The following is a 19,716-nucleotide window of genomic DNA, read 5'->3' as shown; positions in this document are numbered from 1 at the left end:
GGACTAGGCCCTCAAGTACTTTCCAGGTATATATCATGTATCTCTCTCCTCCTCTCCAGTGTGTTCATGTTTACGACATTGAAGCGTTATCAACAATTAAAGCGTTTTACTTGGCACGACATATATGTATGTTGTGCCAAATAGGTAAAACTGGTCAGTTAGCAAGAACTCCTTTAAAATTAAGTCCTTTCTAATTTCTGGCATAATTCACCAAATAAATAAATATATATATATATATATATATATATATATATATATATATATATATATATATATATATATATATATATATATATATATATATTTATTATCACACCGGCCGATTCCCACCAAGGCAGGGTGGCCCGAAAAAGAAAAACTTTCACCATCATTCACTCCATCACTGTCTTGCCAGAAGGGTGCTTTACACTACAGTTTTTAAACTGCAACATTAACACCCCTCCTTCAGAGTGCAGGCACTGTACTTCCCATCTCCAGGACTCAAGTCCGGCCTGCCGGTTTCCCTGAATCCCTTCATAAATGTTACTTTGCTCACACTCCAACAGCACGTCAAGTATTAAAAACCATTTGTCTCCATTCACTCCTATCAAACACGCTCACGCATGCCTGCTGGAAGTCCAAGCCCCTCGCACACAAAACCTCCTTTACCCCCTCCCTCCAACCCTTCCTAGGCCGACCCCTACCCCGCCTTCCTTCCACTACAGACTGATACACTCTTGAAGTCATTCTGTTTCGCTCCATTCTCTCTACATGTCCGAACCACCTCAACAACCCTTCCTCAGCCCTCTGGACAACAGTTTTGGTAATCCCGCACCTCCTCCTAACTTCCAAACTACGAATTCTCTGCATTATATTCACACCACACATTGCCCTCAGACATGACATCTCCACTGCCTCCAGCCTTCTCCTCGCTGCAACATTCATCACCCACGCTTCACACCCATATAAGAGCGTTGGTAAAACTATACTCTCATACATTCCCCTCTTTGCCTCCAAGGACAAAGTTCTTTGTCTCCACAGACTCCTAAGTGCACCACTCACTCTTTTTCCCTCATCAATTCTATGATTCACCTCATCTTTCATAGACCCATCCGCTGACACGTCCACTCCCAAATATCTGAATACGTTCACCTCCTCCATACTCTCTCCCTCTAATCTGATATTCAATCTTTCATCACCTAATCTTTTTGTTATCCTCATAACCTTACTCTTTCCTGTATTCACCTTTAATTTTCTTCTTTTGCACACCCTACCAAATTCATCCACCAATCTCTGCAACTTCTCTTCAGAATCTCCCAAGAGCACAGTGTCATCGGCAAAGAGCAGCTGTGACAACTCCCACTTTGTGTGTGATTCTTTATCTTTTAACTCCACGCCTCTTGCCAAGACCCTCGCATTTACTTCTCTTACAACCCCATCTATAAATATATTAAACAACCACGGTGACATCACACATCCTTGTCTAAGGCCTACTTTTACTGGGAAAAAATTTCCCTCTTTCCTACATACTCTAACTTGAGCCTCACTATCCTCGTAAAAACTCTTCACTGCTTTCAGTAACCTACCTCCTACACCATACACTTGCAACATCTGCCACATTGCCCCCCTATCCACCCTGTCATACGCCTTTTCCAAATCCATAAATGCCACAAAGACCTCTTTAGCCTTATCTAAATACTGTTCACTTATATGTTTCACTGTAAACACCTGGTCCACACACCCCCTACCTTTCCTAAAGCCTCCTTGTTCATCTGCTATCCTATTCTCCGTCTTACTCTTAATTCTTTCAATTATAACTCTACCATACACTTTACCAGGTACACTCAACAGACTTATCCCCCTATAATTTTTGCACTCTCTTTTATCCCCTTTGCCTTTATACAAAGGAACTATGCATGCTCTCTGCCAATCCCTAGGTACCTTACCCTCTTCCATACATTTATTAAATAATTGCACCAACCACTCCAAAACTATATCCCCACCTGCTTTTAACATTTCTATCTTTATCCCATCAATCCCGGCTGCCTTACCCCCTTTCATTTTACCTACTGCCTCACGAACTTCCCCCACACTCACAACTGGCTCTTCCTCACTCCTACAAGATGTTATTCCTCCTTGCCCTATACACGAAATCACAGCTTCCCTATCTTCATCAACATTTAACAATTCCTCAAAATATTCCTTCCATCTTCCCAATACCTCTACCTCTCCATTTAATAACTCTCCTCTCCTATTTTTAACTGACAAATCCATTTGTTCTCTAGGCTTTCTTAACTTGTTAATCTCACTCCAAAACTTTTTCTTATTTTCAACAAAATTTGTTGATAACATCTCACCCACTCTCTCATTTGCTCTCTTTTTACATTGCTTCACCACTCTCTTAACTTCTCTCTTTTTCTCCATATACTCTTCCCTCCTTGCATCACTTCTACTTTGTAAAAACTTCTCATATGCTAACTTTTTCTCCCTTACTACTCTCTTTACATCATCATTCCACCAATCGCTCCTCTTCCCTCCTGCACCCACTTTCCTGTAACCACAAACTTCTGCTGAACACACTAACACTACATTTTTAAACCTACCCCATACCTCTTCGACCCCATTGCCTATGCTCTCATTAGCCCATCTATCCTCCAATAGCTGTTTATATCTTACCCTAACTGCCTCCTCTTTTAGTTTATAAACCTTCACCTCTCTCTTCCCTGATGCTTCTATTCTCCTTGTATCCCATCTACCTTTTACTCTCAGTGTAGCTACAACTAGAAAGTGATCTGATATATCTGTGGCCCCTCTATAAACATGTACATCCTGAAGTCTACTCAACAGTCTTTTATCTACCAATACATAATCCAACAAACTACTGTCATTTCGCCCTACATCATATCGTGTATACTTATTTATCCTCTTTTTCTTAAAATATGTATTACCTATAACTAAACCCCTTTCTATACAAAGTTCAATCAAAGGGCTCCCATTATCATTTACACCTGGCACCCCAAACTTACCTACCACACCCTCTCTAAAAGTTTCTCCTACTTTAGCATTCAAGTCCCCTACCACAATTACTCTCTCACTTGGTTCAAAGGCTCCTATACATTCACTTAACATCTCCCAAAATCTCTCTCTCTCCTCTGCATTCCTCTCTTCTCCAGGTGCATACACGCTTATTATGACCCACTTCTCGCATCCAACCTTTACTTTAATCCACATAATTCTTGAATTTACACATTCATATTCTCTTTTCTCCTTCCATAACTGATCATTTAACATTACTGCTACCCCTTCCTTTGCTCTAACTCTCTCAGATACTCCAGATTTAATCCCATTTATTTCCCCCCACTGAAACTCTCCTACCCCCTTCAGCTTTGTTTCGCTTAGGGCCAGGACATCCAACTTCTTTTCATTCATAACATCAGCAATCATCTGTTTCTTGTCATCCGCACTACATCCACGCACATTTAAGCAACCCAGTTTTATAAAGTTTTTCTTCTTCTCTTTTTTAGTAATTGTATACAGGAGAAGGGGTTACTAGCCCATTGCTCCCGGCATTTTAGTCGCCTCATACGACACGCATGGCTTACGGAGGAAAGATTCTTTTCCACACACATATATATGTGTGTGTGTGTCGTGCCGAATATGTAAAACTGGTCAATTAGCAAGAACTTATTTAAAATTAAGTCTTTTCTAAAATTTTCTCTTATACGTTTAAAGATATATTTTTTTGATTAATGTTAATGTAAAAAAATTTAATTTTGCACCAAAAGAATCTTAGAAAACTTACCTAACCTTATTATAACAAGAACAATTTATTTTAGCCTAACCCAACTAAATATATTTTAGATTTGTTTACAATAATTTAATACTAAACAAACACAGTGAAATATATTTTTTTCGTTAGGTTCAGAATGATTTTGGCGAAATTATTGCATACACAAATTTTCGCTTGTCCTATATGGCAAGATGAGCGTTGCTATTTAAGCCAAGATCGCAAGTTCTGCCTATTCGGCACGACATATATAAATATATATATATGTAACCCCTTCTCCTGTATACAATTACTAAAAAAGAGAAGAAGAAAAACTTTATAAAACTGGGTTGCTTAAATGTGCGTGGATGTAGTGCGGATGACAAGAAACAGATGATTGCTGATGTTATGAATGAAAAGAAGTTGGATGTCCTGGCCCTAAGCGAAACAAAGCTGAAGGGGGTAGGAGAGTTTCAGTGGGGGGAAATAAATGGGATTAAATCTGGAGTATCTGAGAGAGTTAGAGCAAAGGAAGGGGTAGCAGTAATGTTAAATGATCAGTTATGGAAGGAGAAAAGAGAATATGAATGTGTAAATTCAAGAATTATGTGGATTAAAGTAAAGGTTGGATGCGAGAAGTGGGTCATAATAAGCGTGTATGCACCTGGAGAAGAGAGGAATGCAGAGGAGAGAGAGAGATTTTGGGAGATGTTAAGTGAATGTATAGGAGCCTTTGAACCAAGTGAGAGAGTAATTGTGGTAGGGGACTTGAATGCTAAAGTAGGAGAAACTTTTAGAGAGGGTGTGGTAGGTAAGTTTGGGGTGCCAGGTGTAAATGATAATGGGAGCCCTTTGATTGAACTTTGTATAGAAAGGGGTTTAGTTATAGGTAATACATATTTTAAGAAAAAGAGGATAAATAAGTATACACGATATGATGTAGGGCGAAATGACAGTAGTTTGTTGGATTATGTATTGGTAGATAAAAGACTGTTGAGTAGACTTCAGGATGTACATGTTTATAGAGGGGCCACAGATATATCAGATCACTTTCTAGTTGTAGCTATACTGAGAGTAAAAGGTAGATGGGATACAAGGAGAATAGAAGCATCAGGGAAGAGAGAGGTGAAGGTTTATAAACTAAAAGAGGAGGCAGTTAGGGTAAGATATAAACAGCTATTGGAGGATAGATGGGCTAATGAGAGCATAGGCAATGGGGTCGAAGAGGTATGGGGTAGGTTTAAAAATGTAGTGTTAGAGTGTTCAGCAGAAGTTTGTGGTTACAGGAAAGTGGGTGCAGGAGGGAAGAGGAGCGATTGGTGGAATGATGATGTAAAGAGAGTAGTAAGGGAGAAAAAGTTAGCATATGAGAAGTTTTTACAAAGTAGAAGTGATGCAAGGAGGGAAGAGTATATGGAGAAAAAGAGAGAAGTTAAGAGAGTGGTGAAGCAATGTAAAAAGAGAGCAAATGAGAGAGTGGGTGAGATGTTATCAACAAATTTTGTTGAAAATAAGAAAAAGTTTTGGAGTGAGATTAACAAGTTAAGAAAGCCTAGAGAACAAATGGATTTGTCAGTTAAAAATAGGAGAGGAGAGTTATTAAATGGAGAGTTAGAGGTATTGGGAAGATGGAAGGAATATTTTGAGGAATTGTTAAATGTTGATGAAGATAGGGAAGCTGTGATTTCGTGTATAGGGCAAGGAGGAATAACATCTTGTAGGAGTGAGGAAGAGCCAGTTGTGAGTGTGGGGGAAGTTCGTGAGGCAGTAGGTAAAATGAAAGGGGGTAAGGCAGCCGGGATTGATGGGATAAAGATAGAAATGTTAAAAGCAGGTGGGGATATAGTTTTGGAGTGGTTGGTGCAATTATTTAATAAATGTATGGAAGAGGGTAAGGTACCTAGGGATTGGCAGAGAGCATGCATAGTTCCTTTGTATAAAGGCAAAGGGGATAAAAGAGAGTGCAAAAATTATAGGGGGATAAGTCTGTTGAGTGTACCTGGTAAAGTGTATGGTAGAGTTATAATTGAAAGAATTAAGAGTAAGACGGAGAATAGGATAGCAGATGAACAAGGAGGCTTTAGGAAAGGTAGGGGGTGTGTGGACCAGGTGTTTACAGTGAAACATATAAGTGAACAGTATTTAGATAAGGCTAAAGAGGTCTTTGTGGCATTTATGGATTTGGAAAAGGCGTATGACAGGGTGGATAGGGGGGCAATGTGGCAGATGTTGCAAGTGTATGGTGTAGGAGGTAGGTTACTGAAAGCAGTGAAGAGTTTTTACGAGGATAGTGAGGCTCAAGTTAGAGTATGTAGGAAAGAGGGAAATTTTTTCCCAGTAAAAGTAGGCCTTAGACAAGGATGTGTGATGTCACCGTGGTTGTTTAATATATTTATAGATGGGGTTGTAAGAGAAGTAAATGCGAGGGTTTTGGCAAGAGGCGTGGAGTTAAAAGATAAAGAATCACACACAAAGTGGGAGTTGTCACAGCTGCTCTTTGCTGATGACACTGTGCTCTTGGGAGATTCTGAAGAGAAGTTGCAGAGATTGGTGGATGAATTTGGTAGGGTGTGCAAAAGAAGAAAATTAAAGGTGAATACAGGAAAGAGTAAGGTTATGAGGATAACAAAAAGATTAGGTGATGAAAGATTGAATATCAGATTGGAGGGAGAGAGTATGGAGGAGGTGAACGTATTCAGATATTTGGGAGTGGACGTGTCAGCGGATGGGTCTATGAAAGATGAGGTGAATCATAGAATTGATGAGGGAAAAAGAGTGAGTGGTGCACTTAGGAGTCTGTGGAAACAAAGAACTTTGTCCTTGGAGGCAAAGAGGGGAATGTATGAGAGTATAGTTTTACCAACGCTCTTATATGGGTGTGAAGCGTGGGTGATGAATGTTGCAGCGAGGAGAAGGCTGGAGGCAGTGGAGATGTCATGTCTGAGGGCAATGTGTGGTGTGAATATAATGCAGAGAATTCGTAGTTTGGAAGTTAGGAGGAGGTGCGGGATTACCAAAACTGTTGTCCAGAGGGCTGAGGAAGGGTTGTTGAGGTGGTTCGGACATGTAGAGAGAATGGAGCGAAACAGAATGACTTCAAGAGTGTATCAGTCTGTAGTGGAAGGAAGGCGGGGTAGGGGTCGGCCTAGGAAGGGTTGGAGGGAGGGGGTAAAGGAGGTTTTGTGTGCGAGGGGCTTGGACTTCCAGCAGGCATGCGTGAGCGTGTTTGATAGGAGTGAATGGAGACAAATGGTTTTTAATACTTGACGTGCTGTTGGAGTGTGAGCAAAGTAACATTTATGAAGGGATTCAGGGAAACCGGCAGGCCGGACTTGAGTCCTGGAGATGGGAAGTACAGTGCCTGCACTCTGAAGGAGGGGTGTTAATGTTGCAGTTTAAAAACTGTAGTGTAAAGCACCCTTCTGGCAAGACAGTGATGGAGTGAATGATGGTGAAAGTTTTTCTTTTTCGGGCCACCCTGCCTTGGTGGGAATCGGCCGGTGTGATAATAAAAAAAAAATATATATATATGTCGTGCCGAATATGTAAAACTGGTCAATTAGCAAGAACTCATTTTAAATTAAGTCCTTTCTAAAATTTTCTCTTATACGTTTAAAGATATATTTTTTTCATTAATGTTAATGTAAAAATTTTTAATTTTGCACCAAAAGAATCTTAGAAAACTTACCTAACCTTATTATAACAAGAATAATTTATTTTAGCCTAACCCAACTATATATATTTTAGATTTGTTTACAATAATTTAATACTAAACAAACACAGTGAAATATATTTTTTTCGTTAGGTTCAGAATGATTTTGGCGTAATTATTGCAAACACAAATTTTCACTTGTCCTATATGGCAAGATGAACGTTGCTATTTAAGCCAAGATCGCAAGTTCTGCCTATTCGGCACGACATATATATATATATATATATATATATATATATATATATATATATATATATATATATATATATATATATATATATATATATATATATATATATATATATATATATATATATATATATATATATATATATATATATATATATATATATATATATATATATATATATATATATATATATATACACACTTAGGAACCTTATCCGTCGCGAACCACTGTCAAGTTACACCTGGGGCCAGAAAAGTAGAACCGTCCACCATCACTACTAGTACTACTACAACTACTACTACTACTGCTGCTGACTACTACTACTACCACCACTCCCAACAGCCGTACTGTATCATTTGGTCTTCGGTCCTCCCTGGACAATGGGGTAGGATGAGCCGAAACGTCGTCACAAGGTTCCTCTCCCAGTTGCGGGTTTTTGTAGCTTTGTTGCAGCCTCGATCTTGTGATCTTGTGACTTTTTATTCTAGAAACTCAGGTAATATTGCTGGTCTTATTTTTTTGCCACATGAAGACGTAAAGTGACAAGCAAAGATGAAAATTTCTACTAACATTCAATACAAGATTCTCCTTTCATTCCTGTGTGTAATAAAGGTTCTTAATAAGTACATATTTCTGTTTCAGTGTGTGAGGCAGGTCTCTCTCTCTCTCTCTCTCTCTCTCCTAATATAAATTGTCTTATTATACACGTCACTAAAGTGTGGATGTTTGTGTTTCAGGATTCACCCTAGACAAGGAGAGCCACACATTGGGTCTGCTGTGTAAGGATGTCACCCTGGTGGTGGCCTTCGATACCCGGGAGCGGATGTTGCAATGGCAGGTCAAAATGACCTCAACGCTTGGCGAAGGTCAGTCCTAAATGTTATTAAAGGTAGGTTAGAACCAAGGGAAAGGAAGTAACATTTCCCAGGATTAAGAGTTCTTCGTCAGTATTATGGCACTGCCAGTGAAAAGGGTCAGTGCCAGCGAGTCTTTTAGAGTTTGATCAAGAGCTGCTTTGTTCTCCGTTTCTATTTTCCTCTTGACTCTCTGTATCTCTATCATCTTCCTACTTCACCAGAGGGCCTGTACAGACCTCTGTGAGCTTTCAGGAGATAAGGTTTTTAGATATTGCTGCCAAAGTGGCTAGTTTATTGTGTTCCCCATATCCCTCCTGTGGACTGATATATATATATATATATATATATATATATATATATATATATATATATATATATATATATATATATATATAAACTTTAATTTCATCTGTAGGTAGCACATATAGGATATTTGCTTAAAATATATGGTGTCATATTTTAATTATTCCTTTATCAGTGATAGTTTAAGGGGAGTTTTAACTGATTCTGACTGTTGTAACTTATGAAGTGTTGTTGCATTTGTGGTCACAGCGGCGGCCCATACTAACCTCTCTACAGTGTACAGAAATATGCCTAGTTGAATGAATCTTACTAGAGCCATTTGATATTTGGATTTGTTTTGTCAAATACAAATAGCAAGACCTCTTCAAATAAACTTTCTCTTTCTCCCTTATACCATTCTCTTTTTCTCCCTCCTGTGCCCTCCCCGTCTCTTTTTCTCCCCTCCTGTGCCATCCCCTTCTCTATTTCTCCCCTCCTGTGCCATCCCCTTCTCTATTTCTCCCCTCCTGTGCCATCCCCTTCTCTATTTCTCCCCTCATGTGCCCTCCCCTTACCTTCTCCTCCCTTACCTACCCACTACTTCCTTCCCTAACATTTGTGCTCCTGAGAATTGTCAACAGAATCAGCATCGGAGCTCGAAACATCGCTAAAAAAAAAACTCTACAAATTAGTTTGTCAAGGAGTGTTTGTCAGGTAAACGAAGCCTCGCTGGCGCTAATTGCTCCAACCTTGTAATGTTCAGTTTTTGTTGCAGCTCTGCAGTCTTGAAGCTCTGCAGTGTGTTGCAACTCAGACATGTACAACAATTAGGTATCTTTATACCGAAACGTGCTGTATGACCCTTGTAGGTTTAGCGCTTCTTTTTGATTAAAATAATAATAATATACCGAAACGTTTCGCCTACACAGTAGGCTTCTTCAGCTGAATACAGATTAGGCAGCATAAGCAATGGAGATGGAAAGACAATGCAATCAGTCCATCACCCTCGAAGAAATGGTTTTAAGGTGGTCAGTCCCTCGGTCTAGAGAAGAGTTCTACCCCTATAGTCTGGAACACTATTCCTGACTATGGAACAATGATCCAGACAATGGAGCAGAATCAAGACTGTGGGACTGATCACCTCGACACTGTCTTCGAGGGTGATGGATTGATTACATCGTCTTAACACCTCTACTGCCTTATCTGTACTCGACTGAAGAAGCCTACTGTTTAGGCGAAACTTTTCGGAACATACTTAACTGTTGTACACGTGTGTTATCAACTAGTTGGTATTATACCATTATCAAATTCACTGCCGAGTGATGTTACAGCTCACTCTACTGAGTGATGTTACAGCTCACTCTACTGAGTGATGTTACAGCTCACTCTACTGAGTGTTGTTACAGCTCTACTGAGTGTTGTTACAGCTCTACTGAGTGATGTTACAGCTCACTCTACTGAGTGTTGTTACAGCTCACTCTACTGAGTGTTGTTACAGCTCACTCTACTGAGTGTTGTTACAGCTCACTCTACTGAGTGATGTTACAGCTCACTCTACTGAGTGATGTTACAGCTCACTCTACTGAGTGTTGTTACAGCTCACTCTACTGAGTGTTGTTACAGCTCACTCTACTGAGTGATGTTACAGCTCACTCTGAGTGATGTTACAGGTCACTCTACTGAGTGTTGTTACAGCTCACTCTACTGAGTGTTGTTACAGCTCACTCTACTGAGTGTTGTTACAGCTCTACTGAGTGATGTTACAGCTCACTCTACTGAGTGATGTTACAGCTCACTCTACTGAGTGTTGTTACAGCTCTACTGAGTGATGTTACAGCTCACTCTACTGAGTGATGTTACAGCTCACTCTACTGAGTGTTGTTACAGCTCACTCTACTGAGTGTTGTTACAGCTCTACTGAGTGATGTTACAGCTCACTCTACTGAGTGTTGTTACAGCTCACTCTACTGAGTGATGTTACAGCTCACTCTACTGAGTGATGTTACAGCTCACTCTACTGAGTGTTGTTACAGCTCACTCTACTGAGTGTTGTTACAGCTCTACTGAGTGATGTTACAGCTCACTTAGTAAATTACAGAACTGGTGAGCCTTGAACTTATAGCAGGCGAGACCTAAAACTCGCAGGCCACTGTATTAACCACTGGCCGTACCGGCCTAACAAGATTCATCCAACTGTGGTCACAGTAATAATAATCTTTATTTCTACATATATAAGGTATACAGGCCTAGCTGACATCAATGACAGAGAACTCTATAGAAAGCCCCTTGTTATGCAGAGCATTTCTGGCAAATAAGGTCATTTTTTGTACCCAGGCTGAGACCCACACCAGTCAACTAACACCCAGGTACCTATTTTACTGATGGGTGAACATGGACAGAAGGTGTATTAAGGAAACACGTCCTAATGTTTCTACCTGCAGCAGTGTTGCCTATGCTAACATACCTAGATTGGTGATTGTTGTTGGGGCGGCATGGACCAGTGGTTAACACACTGGCCTCTTGAATTTTAGTACTCGCTCCACCCGTTCTGTGATTTGTTTGAAATTGTGTTATTACAGTTTCATGACTCGCTGCTTAATGTTGCTCAGGGTTTTACCTGGATTCTGGCACAACAGAGTAAGGGATAAAACCCATAATGTACAATACTCTGGTTTAATGGTATATGAATGGTGGTGAGTTTGATGTAAGTCAGTAATCAGTTGGTCAGTCTTGCTTGAACTGACACTCAGAGAATCCGTACAAGGGAAGCAAGCAATGCGCATCTGCTCATAGGGAAGAGTACCTTATGATAGCTGTGTCATAAGCTTGAGGAAGGAATGTTCTGTTGTAGATTCGCCGGCATCATCGCCCGACCAGGGCCTTTTCCAAGAGGTGGCCCGGCCTTGGCTCCCTGTCGTGGGAGTGTTTAAGACCAGTGCCTGCCATGGGAGGAGGTACAAGTATCTCCTCGTCTTCTGGGACCAGATGTCCCCAGGCCTAGTCCCATTTCCCGCCCCCACGGGACTCGGAGGGAGAAGTTAGGCACCTCGGGCTGCCACAAACCCCTACCCCGTGTGGCAGCTGCATAGCAGCAGACGATGTCAGGAGGTGCAAAGGCAGCAAACAGTACAGGATCCTTTTGGAGCCACACCCCAGCGTTGGGCATTAATCCCAAGCGTTGGGGGAAGCTCAAGAATGCCTCTTGCCGTATGTATTGCTGCTACTACTTGTCCGTTGCACTCCTTATGAGGAAGGAAACTGATAGTTCGGTCCGCTACAACTTGACCTTGTCACATAAATAACTATAGTGAATGACCGAATGCAATACTCATGGGCAGTACTCAACAGAAAGTCATATTTCAATGAAAACTGATTGTATACAAAGCAGAATCTTGAAAATATACTATGAGTAAAAACAAAAAAAAAGTCGATCGACACTAGTCTTTCTACAAATTCTTGAGTGACGAATTTTCAATAAACCTTAAAAGATTAACAATTGAAGGCAAGCTGGTTAACAGACAGGTTATAACACACTTGTAAGAACCAGATATGGTGGAAGGGCATAAACAACCTCAGAGATTATGAACCCAGTTTGACACTTGTATAGAAAAATAACCTTCATTACTTTAAACTTTGCATGACTAAAATCCAACAAACAGCAGATCTATACTAAACATAAATTAACATTAAATAACATTTGAGACCTAGCATTGACACTAACACTGAGAGTTACAATACTTCAGTAACTAGCAGATATCAGCAAGGAATTAAATTTACAACAAATGTCCACAATTACTGAGAGTAAAACACAACTTATATCTAAGACACGGTCACAAAATTATTTAATTTTCCCAATTATTACCTTTGAAATTAGCCGAGAATTCATTAAACATCAGTTGAATAATTAACGTTCAAACTTGAATACAACAATTACTCTGAAACAGATTTTACTTACCTGAATGTACACAATTATAAAAATGTTTTACATTAATTCTTAATTTCGTTAATACACGACTAACATGCTCAGTCAACTTTTGACTGAATAAAAGTCTAGGAACTACATTAACACTAGTAACATGGCCCAGCACATTTGTAGATCTTCACGCATTCTGATGTGAACTTGCTGATGCCTTGTCAGTATTTTCGCCAGAAAGGAAAAATATAGCATTTTCTTCGTGTCTCTCAGAAGTCTCATCAGTATTATTATCGTCGTCATCACTACAACTATCATTCGCAAATGAACCTCATCTGATGTAATTGTGATTCTTCTCTACACTGACCGCTAGTCATTTCCCTACGAATTCCGTAGGTGGGAATGGAAGGTAATCAGGTTTGATCCGTGAAATGCAAGAGGTGGCTCCACTTCCTCGGATGAGAAGCCCAGTATCAGCATCACCAACAATATACAGCAATGATCAATATAACAGTCAGCAACATCCATCCTCTGGTTGAGGTTGCTTGCTCACATGAGGCAATAGAATCCTACCTCTGCTTCTCCTTTCCAGTAACCTGAAACTCCACTACACTTCTCTTGTCGTCACGTAAACTCTCCTTCAAACTCCAAGTTCGTTTTCTCATTTTTTTTTATTGCATCAATTTATACATGATCTAAATGGACGAAATTAAATACAAGTTATTCTTTGGTTAACCAAACGTTATTGAACCTACTTACATATAATTAACCGCCATGTATTCAAAATTGGTAATAACCAGTATCCAGAATATCTTCAGATTTTGTAAAGATTGAGAACCAAACCCAGTATTGTACTAAGAGTGAACACAGTAACTATCAGAACATGGCAGCAGACCACTGCTGATGTTATGTAGCCTTTTATATATACCATATATAAAAAAATATAAAAAAAATTACGTCACCATATTCTTAGGCTTATAATGATTCTAAATTTTATCTACACACACACACACACACACACACACACACACACACTCCTTTATACACGCTCGTTAAAGTAAAAATATTTAATCATCTAATTACGTGGCAGCACCTCAATACCTGAGCGGCAGTTCTGTGGACAAAAACGCATTGTTAGAGAGGCCAGAGAATGGCTGAACGGGTTTAAGCTGACAGAAAAATGACAGTAACTTAAGTAACCATGCATTACAACAGAGGTTTACAGAAGAGCATCTCTGAGCGCACAACACATCGACCCTTAAAGTGGATGGGTTACAGTAGTAGAAGATCAGACCGAGTTCCACTCCTATCAGTTCCAGTCAGCTCGGAACAGGAACTTGAATTTAGCGTTAAGCTATGTGTTATGGTGGAACAGGAGATTCACAGCATGAAAGTGCAGCTTACAAATCTGAAGCAACTCCGTGATGCTATCATGTCAGCATGCACCAGGATCTCTAAGGTATATGTCCAGCAACTTGTTGAATCCAAGCCATGAATTCAGGATGTTCTGGGGGGGAAAAAAAGCACCTAATAAATGTATCTAATAAAGTGGTCACTGCGTGGCGACTTCATTAGATACATTTCTCATGTGTATGGGGTAGACTATCCTGAGAGATGGTAGTTCCCAAGTGATAGTAACTCCAGCTATGCTGGAAGGATACATTTGAAGCTTCTGTAGCTAATGAACCCTTGCTGGAATACTTACGATATCCACATGACTTTTCTTCCCACTATGTAACTATCATATAGAATAGGCTAGCAGCACACTATTAATATATACAAATTTTAAAACAATATGTTTTGTAGTACTCATTTATAAGTAAAATGTACGTATTGCATTCGTATCTTTAATAAACATGATGCTTGCGGGGGGGGCTCTTGATCCAAGGAGTTGAACATTCTTCCATTAAATCTGAATGCTTCACATTCTCCAGGCGGTATATGACTCCTGTGGTTTTAGTGCTTTTTCCTGATAAAAAAAAAGGCAGAAAGTAGAAATGTAAGAGTTTTTGTATCTTGACAGTCATGCAGTTATGAATTTTTTTTAAATATGGTAACATTATCATAGCTGTATTAACATACACATTACAGGAGTGTTGGATGTCATGGAATTTTTTTGGCTAATATTACACTGGTTGAGTATGTATATATGTGCGCCTAAAAATATAAGAATTAACTATAGGTGTTGCCGTGGCTGCAGAATCCGAGAAGCCTAGTATCTTTGTGCCCTGTACCCCGCCAAGGCAGCCATCTGCACCACAATGAAAATAGTATAGTGTAGCATAAGTTTCTAATGCAGTTAAATGTCAGTGGTGAAAATCTGAAGCTGATCCGAGGAGACATTCATAAAGTTAATCAATGGAAACTAACATCCCAATTTCTTCAATTAAAAATGAAAATTTTTCACCTACAAAGCCCAAAATCAATCCGAACTTTCCACTAAGTAACATACCCTGGACTTGAAGATTTGATGCCAATCAGAGAGGGCATTCTTTAGTTATCACTCAGAAGCCAATATCCTAATTTAATAAAGTCTGAACATTGCTTACACTGCCAGTAACAATACAAACTTTCCTCTGAGCAAAATACAACAGAACTTTAGGTTTGAAATTTCGCACAAGTTGCATTCTCAAGTTATCGCAGGAAAAAGGTTCCCATTTCTTTTATTTGCCAAATTGGCACTTAGCCCAAGATCAGTACAAAAAAATTATTTGATTTTGATATACCAGTTTTTAAGGTTTGAAGACGATCAGAAGATGGATTTTCAACTTAGAGCACAGAAAAATTGATGAAATTTTCAAATAAAGACTTCCATAGCACAATAACAACGTGGTTCTTCCTTTGAGCAAAAATCCCCCATTACTGAAAGTTTGAAATCGATCAGAAGAGACGTTCTCCACTGACTGCTCGGAATCCGCAGTTCCAAGTTTGTCAATAAACCGGCAAATTTACACTTGTGAAGCTTTATCTTAGAGGGTATAATGTTTTTCATAAGATACATCACAGCCTGTGAAGATTCCAGACGAGGTATACCTAAGTTACTGCACATGCTGTTTTAAAAACATTGGCAAAGTGACACCTACACAGTAAAATAACAAACCTGACAGTCGTGTAAGAAAATTACATCTGTGTTGAGAATATGAGGCCGATCAGAATATGCTTTAAGTTACTGTATAGGAACCAGTAGCAGGATCAGGTTCATAATACTGTTAACAGGGCACCTGCCCTTCACAGTAACTAAATATAAAAATACCAACGCCAACACCCACACCTGCATGCATATTCACACCCACCCACCCACACACACAGAGGCACCCATACACCCACCCACACACACACACACACACACCCACCCACACACACACACACCGGTACCCATACACCCACCCACACACATGCATACACACAGGCACACATACACACCGGCACACATACACCCACACACACCAGCCCCCCCCCCACACACACAGGCACTCATACACCCCCCTCCCTCCCACACACCGCTGAAATTGCTGACTGCCTGCCAACACCTTTACTCCGTTTGTCTTTCTTCGTATCACCAAAGGGCCTCGGTCGAAGAAACTAGAGCTTCCTTCTCATTCCTTGGATCAAACCTGATTACCTTCCTTTCTTTCCAACTAGAATGCGTGCATTTTTTAAATGTTATGGAAATGCTGCATTTTCGTGCTACGAGTTGTGAGAGCTGGAGAGTGGGGAGAGTCTTTTGCTTTTCTAGTCTCATCTGGCCACACAAGATCATTACCAGTACCTCCGTAATTTAGTTATTTTCAGTGTTCTCTTTCTCATGCTCTCTCATACGTGTTCACATCCTCGTTCTCTTGCTCTCTCTCTGTTAATATCTCACCCTGCCAGTATTAAGCGTCATTTACAAGTGCCTCTTTTGTACTGTGTGTGTGTTAGTCTTGAGTATTTGTTGCTGTGTTAAATCCTCTTTAAGTGCCAAGCATAATAAATGTTATTGCCTCTTACTGCTGATGTAAAGCTTGGTCATGTAAACATTAGTCGTGAACATTAATGTGCTGTTCCAGCTTTGAGAATGATCTATTATTATTATCATTGTATTATGCGGAGGCATTAAACCGGCAGGGGTCATATAGCGCCAGGGGCATGAAAGGGTAAGTTCAGTTCCTTGAATGCTAGCAACAATAGCCTGGTTGATTAGGGAATCGGTCAACACTGCTAAGGTAAAGGAAGCCTCGAAACTTGGACAGGACATGTCACAGGCTTGTTTGGTGTCACTGCCTTCATTCTCTCACCCTGTCATCACTAACCAGGTCACAGGCACATGTGGGTCACTGCCATCACTAACCAGGTCACAGGCACATGTGGGTCTCTCACTCTGCCATCACTAACCAGGTCACAGGCACATGTGGGTCCCTGCCTTCATTCTCTCACCCTGCCATCACTAACCAGGTCACAGGCACATGTGGGTCACTGCCTTCATTCTCTCACCCTGCCATCACTAACCAGGTCACAGGCACATGTGGGTCACTGCCTTCATTCTCTCACCCTGCCATCACTAACCATCTCCATCTTGGGGCAAGCTGATGAACATTCTTGTAAGGAGTTGAGGATCGCTAGCGGCTTACCAAGTCATGAGAGTCATACTTTGGTTGAGTCTTGTCATCCTGCGCGGCCTCGACGACCCCACCCTCACGCAAACGATAGTGTGCCTACTGCTGCCAGGTCGTCGTCTCGAGTCCATGTTGAAGCTTGGTAAATATACCTTGGTCTTTTATTTTCATGCGGTGATCGCGATTTTATGGGATTAAAGTGCGTTTGTTTATCAGAGATGATTATGGCTTTAAATGTTGTGTTTTAGAATGATGTACACTGTGATTCTAAACGAAAAGTTGTTCTCTCACTGTCTCTGTCATTGACTCACTCGCTCACTCTCTCTTTCACATAATATAACTCCAGTGGATGTAAAGTACCAAGTGATAAGACTGAAAAAAGGAACACTTAAGAAAAGCAAGACAATAGAGAAGTGTGCTAGGAAGTAAATGCAATATTCAAGGAGATGCTCGTAAAGGAACAAGACATGCCAAGGAACATGGCAGCCAGGGAAACTCAAGCTACACTATAAGACATCCACCAGACAAAAGATGCAGTGAAGAATGTGGACACATGAAGTCATGGGAGCTGAGAACTTACCTTCACTGGGGATGGATTAGAACTACTGTTTAAACCCATAATTAATGTTGGTTTTTATCAAGTCGCAAAGACAGGAAAATTATCAGACAACTAAAAAAAAAATAATATATTTCTATTATTTACGAAGAGGGACACTCCTCAGGCGCTGAACAGAAGGTCAGTATCACTGGTATGCATCTAGACGAAAGTATTGGATAAGAGTTTCAGGAGGGAGAGCAGTGAAGCACCTGGAGAGGAGCGCCTTCATCGGGAAAAACCAATACATGTTCAGGGCTGAGATAGTCTGCCTAACGAACCAGCTGGAATTCTTTGTTCCTCAGATAAGCAATACATCGTCGCAAGTTCAATGTGGATTTCTCGCGTACCTCGTCTCTAAGCTCGTAGGTTTGAGTCTTCTCAGGCCACAGTTAAATGTTTCTAAATATTTCGCTTGTTCGGCGAAGTGTGTGTTATTATATATATATATATATATATATATATATATATATATATATATATATATATATATATATATATATATATATATATATATATATATATATATATATATATATATATATGTCGTGCCGAATAGGTAAAACTTGCTATTTTGGCTTTACCAACGCTTTTCTTGGCGAATAAGGCAAGCTAAAATTTATGTATGTAATAATTTCGCAAAAATCATTCTGAACCTGTTGTTATTAAATTATTGTAAACTTTTCTAAAATATATTTAGTTGGATGAGGCTAAATTAAATTGCTTGTTATAATAAGATTAGGTAAGTTTTCTAAGGTTATTATGGTACAAAATTATTAATTGTTAAACTAACGTAAATGAAAAAATATATCTTTAAACGTATAAGAGAAAATTTTAGGACTTAATTCTAAATTAGTTCTTCCTAATTGACCAATTTTACCTATTCGGCACGACATATATATATATATATATATATATATATATATATATATATATATATATATATATATATATATATATATATATATATATATATATATATATATTTTAACAAGTCGGCCATCTCCCACCAAGGCAGGGTGACTCAAAAAGAAAGAAAATCCCCAAAAAGAAAATACTTTCTTCATTTAACACAGTGGTTCCCAAACTTTTTCAGCTTGTTACCCAATTTAACATGCCACATAAAGCATGTTACCCCTTTCACAAAATGTTGCTATTATTGATATATATGGCTAAATTAAAACACTTGAGATATTTTCTTTTATTTATTGTATTTGAACATTGTGCATCTCTAATGACTATTACCAAAGATGTCAAGAACATCAGTGGGATGGATGGAGTTGCATACTTGAAGCTAGTTTAGGAATTCTTGGCTTCATACCAGCTTATGTCTACCTCGGCTGATGCTCACAGATAAACTGACAGTGTGAAATAGAGGCAGCCTCAGGAAGTGAGTGACGCGTACTGGACAGGTCGATCTGGGCTACTGAGTGACTTTTGTCCTGAAGCATACTTGTCAAAATACTTTTGGGTTTCCACACACTTAGCTATATATTTCTTCTTTTCTAATACTGTATATTAGTTTTTGATGTTTATTGTTATTTGGTTTAACTTTATTACTTACTTATAATAGGTTTACTTTACAACTTTATATACTAAGACAAAGTTAACAATAATCCTCATACCGGGTACCGCATTGTTTTCTTGATTTTCAGAATTCATAACTTTTTTTCTGTCACCCCTCCATTACCCCCCCAAAAATGGTTAAATTACCCCCAGGGGGTAATTTACCCCCAGTTTGGGAACCACTGATTTAACACTTTCACCTCACTCACACATTATCACTGTTTTTACAGAGGTGCTCAGAATACAACAATTTAGAAGTAT

At 39.4% G+C, this 19,716-nt stretch overlaps 1 protein-coding gene across 2 annotated transcripts in view; it reads left to right on the top strand.

Annotated features, from left to right (window-relative positions):
* LOC128693031 (mucin-5AC) overlaps positions 1-19,716 on the top strand; it is a 213,601-nt gene that overhangs the window by 167,646 nt on the left and 26,239 nt on the right. For both annotated transcript variants that reach the window (XM_053782512.2, XM_053782513.2), the window contains exon 4: positions 8,385-8,513. In XM_053782512.2, the coding sequence (XP_053638487.2) occupies positions 8,385-8,513 (129 nt within the window). The remainder of the gene's footprint in view (positions 1-8,384; positions 8,514-19,716) is intronic.

This window comes from Cherax quadricarinatus, chromosome 38 (genome assembly GCF_038502225.1).
Source record: "Cherax quadricarinatus isolate ZL_2023a chromosome 38, ASM3850222v1, whole genome shotgun sequence".
In the NCBI taxonomy this organism is placed as follows: Eukaryota; Metazoa; Arthropoda; class Malacostraca; order Decapoda; family Parastacidae; genus Cherax; species Cherax quadricarinatus.
The sequence above is the reverse complement of the archived record's forward strand: the minus strand, read 5'-3'. Positions and strand labels throughout refer to the sequence as shown.